The sequence below is a fragment of the Berghia stephanieae genome, chromosome 8 (assembly GCF_034508935.2).
Source record: "Berghia stephanieae isolate SIO BIC M18660-M18661 chromosome 8, UCSD_Bste_1.3, whole genome shotgun sequence".
Classification (NCBI taxonomy): Eukaryota; Metazoa; Mollusca; class Gastropoda; order Nudibranchia; family Aeolidiidae; genus Berghia; species Berghia stephanieae.
Window position 1 is genome coordinate 24,993,514 of NC_088367.1, and position 2,500 is coordinate 24,996,013.

Here is a 2,500-nt window from a genome sequence, read left to right on the forward strand (position 1 = left end):
TCTATTAATAAAATTATTTTCTAAGTCTACCTAAGTGCATCCTAGTTCTCTATTGTGCGCAGCGTGTATTGGTTTAACAATTTTGACTAAAACTAGCATTTTTAAGAAAACAAAATAGCTCTAACCAAATTCCCCGAGCTGTCTTTATAAAGCGACACTGATGGCAACCATTTCTAAATAAAATCCTACTTTTTAAATAACATTGCTGACTTAAACAAAACAGGGGGCAAATGAGGAAGGTCAACATAGGAAACCTTGAAAGCAAGTGACTTTGTAAAATAATGGGTACAATAAAGAAAGCCATTGTTTGCAGAATATTATAAGAAAACAAGCAATAATTTACCTTCTCGGTCGGCTGTAAGTTGATTGCAGGAGAGATATTTATTTAATAAGCATTAAGTAAAGCAGTAAAAAATATTAGTTTGCGAAACAAACCTTGGAAAATCAGAATATCAACAGGTGAATTGGATAAGCTCAATTAATTAAGTACATTTTAAAATAAGTAGAAATAAATAAATAGAAAGAAGGTAAGATTTATTTTGGTCAAAAAGTAGTAAAAAGGGCAGAGCAAATATTTATTTCAAAACGAAACTGAACACAGAAAAACTTCTTTTTAAGTGACAATTATGCTACATTTTGTAAAAGCTCAAAAGAAAGAAGAGCACATATTTTATCAGGATTTTAATCCGATTTGAGAAGCAAATTTTAATGTCTTGTACGAACAGTTTCAATTTTAAATTGAAAATCAGAGTGGGAATCAAAAGGATACATATGCTGTTTAAATAAACGAAATATTTGATATATGTCAAGTGTGTTTTATTCTAAGTTTACAAAATAAAATTTTTAGCTTAAAAAAACTAGGTACTTATCAGTTTATTTTTGGTTTCATGATATCATAAAATTTTGGCGTTGACCTCTTAAATAGGACCAGAGCGTATTTCTGTTTTGGAAAACAAAACACACCCTGGGCAATATTCGAATAATGAGACAGAATCAGAGAAACATACTATCTTTTGTCTATAGTAGGTTTTTCAAAACTTTTGCTCTGCTTCTTTCTATTTTTTAATACGCAAAAGAATATTTAGAATATGTTAAAACCAAGTACATTTCGGTTTAGTCTGGAACAAAAACCATGATATAGGTGTGGCAAAGGAAGCTACTATCAGTGACATTAAAAAGAAAGTAAATTTTCATCAGTACTACTTTGAAATAGTCGAATATGAAACGGCGATGCAGTACAAGCAGTATTGAAAATATCAATTCAAGTTGCATGGGTGCATATTTTAATCATTTACAGTGAGCACTAACGAACTCCATGTCATAGCAGCCTTAATAAATATCTTTGCTTACTTTAAAATATAACAGGTTATAAGGAGAGAAGATGATAATTCAATTTCGAGTCTTTGCATTTCTTTTAAATTACTGTTCTTATATTTTATATATTGTTTTTGGTACTCTTGAGTTTAGTTTAAAATACGAAGAATGCTTTAAGAAACTAAAAGTACACCCCTCGAAACCATTATAAAGATCACGAGGATCGTATAGAACAAAAAAAATATATAACCCGCCAAAATAAGCAATGAGCAATGGCTTGTGAAAAAATGAATAAATGATCTATAAAATATCAGAATTTTCAATGCTTTTACTGCATCTGGAAGAATATCTATCAAAATATTGAACACAACTATAAGATGTGTTAATTCAACAGTATGAAAGATATCTACATCAAAATATAACATAAGGGGAAAATCATTTGTGAGCCTCAGTCAGACAATTTGATACCCAAAGAAAAAGTAAGAGAGCATGTTTTGATACAATCGATTCAAAATGACATTTTTCATATTCGTCAAAAAATTATCTTGATTACTCCTGATTGCTAAAATAAATATTCCTGCAGCAGGCTATAAACACCTTTCGGCGTTTAATTCTTAAATAGAAATAGTGGTATGTGCAAAATGCTTTCATCAATGATGTAAGATCTAGCCAAAAAAAATATGTATGATACTTTTCTATTTGGGACTGCAACTGGCCTGTAAATAGACCTATCCATTTACAAGGGTGATAAACTAAATTGTTATGATCTCATTGTTGTAATGGGGATACGTTCAGACCAATCTAAATTATTCTCTGATACAAAAATGTATCAAAACGCCTAAACTTCTAGTAGGCTATATGCATGTAGATCTACATTAAAATTACTTCAATTCTTTTTTTCCGTGGGGATCAAAATTCACCTGTCAAAGTTCAGATTAATAAACACACAAATACAAGAATAACCGAAGAGTTGTTTATCCAAATCCATTAAGTCAATTTTTTTTTATCTTAAAAGATCTATAAATTTTCTTGAGCTTGTTGGAAAGATTATACTAACTCTTAGTAGCAAGTGGTGAACAAGAAAGTAAGTATTTCTCGGGAGATGTTTAGGCCTATGGAACCCGTTTCTGTATTTAACGGTCAGTTAACGTGCTTGTAACCCTTAGGACATAAATATAACATCTCT

The 2,500-nt window shown here is 30.3% G+C and overlaps 1 protein-coding gene across 8 annotated transcripts in view; it reads right to left on the reverse strand.

Moving 5' to 3' along the window:
• Positions 1-2,500, reverse strand: part of LOC144978426 (uncharacterized) — a 49,290-nt gene that overhangs the window by 13,113 nt on the left and 33,677 nt on the right. For 5 of the 8 annotated variants that reach the window (XM_078924466.1, XM_078924465.1, XM_078924464.1 and 2 more), the window contains one exon: positions 344-355. The exons of the other annotated variants lie outside the window; for them this stretch is intronic. In XM_078924466.1, coding sequence (XP_078780592.1) covers positions 344-355 — 12 coding nt within the window. The remainder of the gene's footprint in view (positions 1-343; positions 356-2,500) is intronic. 8 annotated transcript variants of the gene reach the window in all.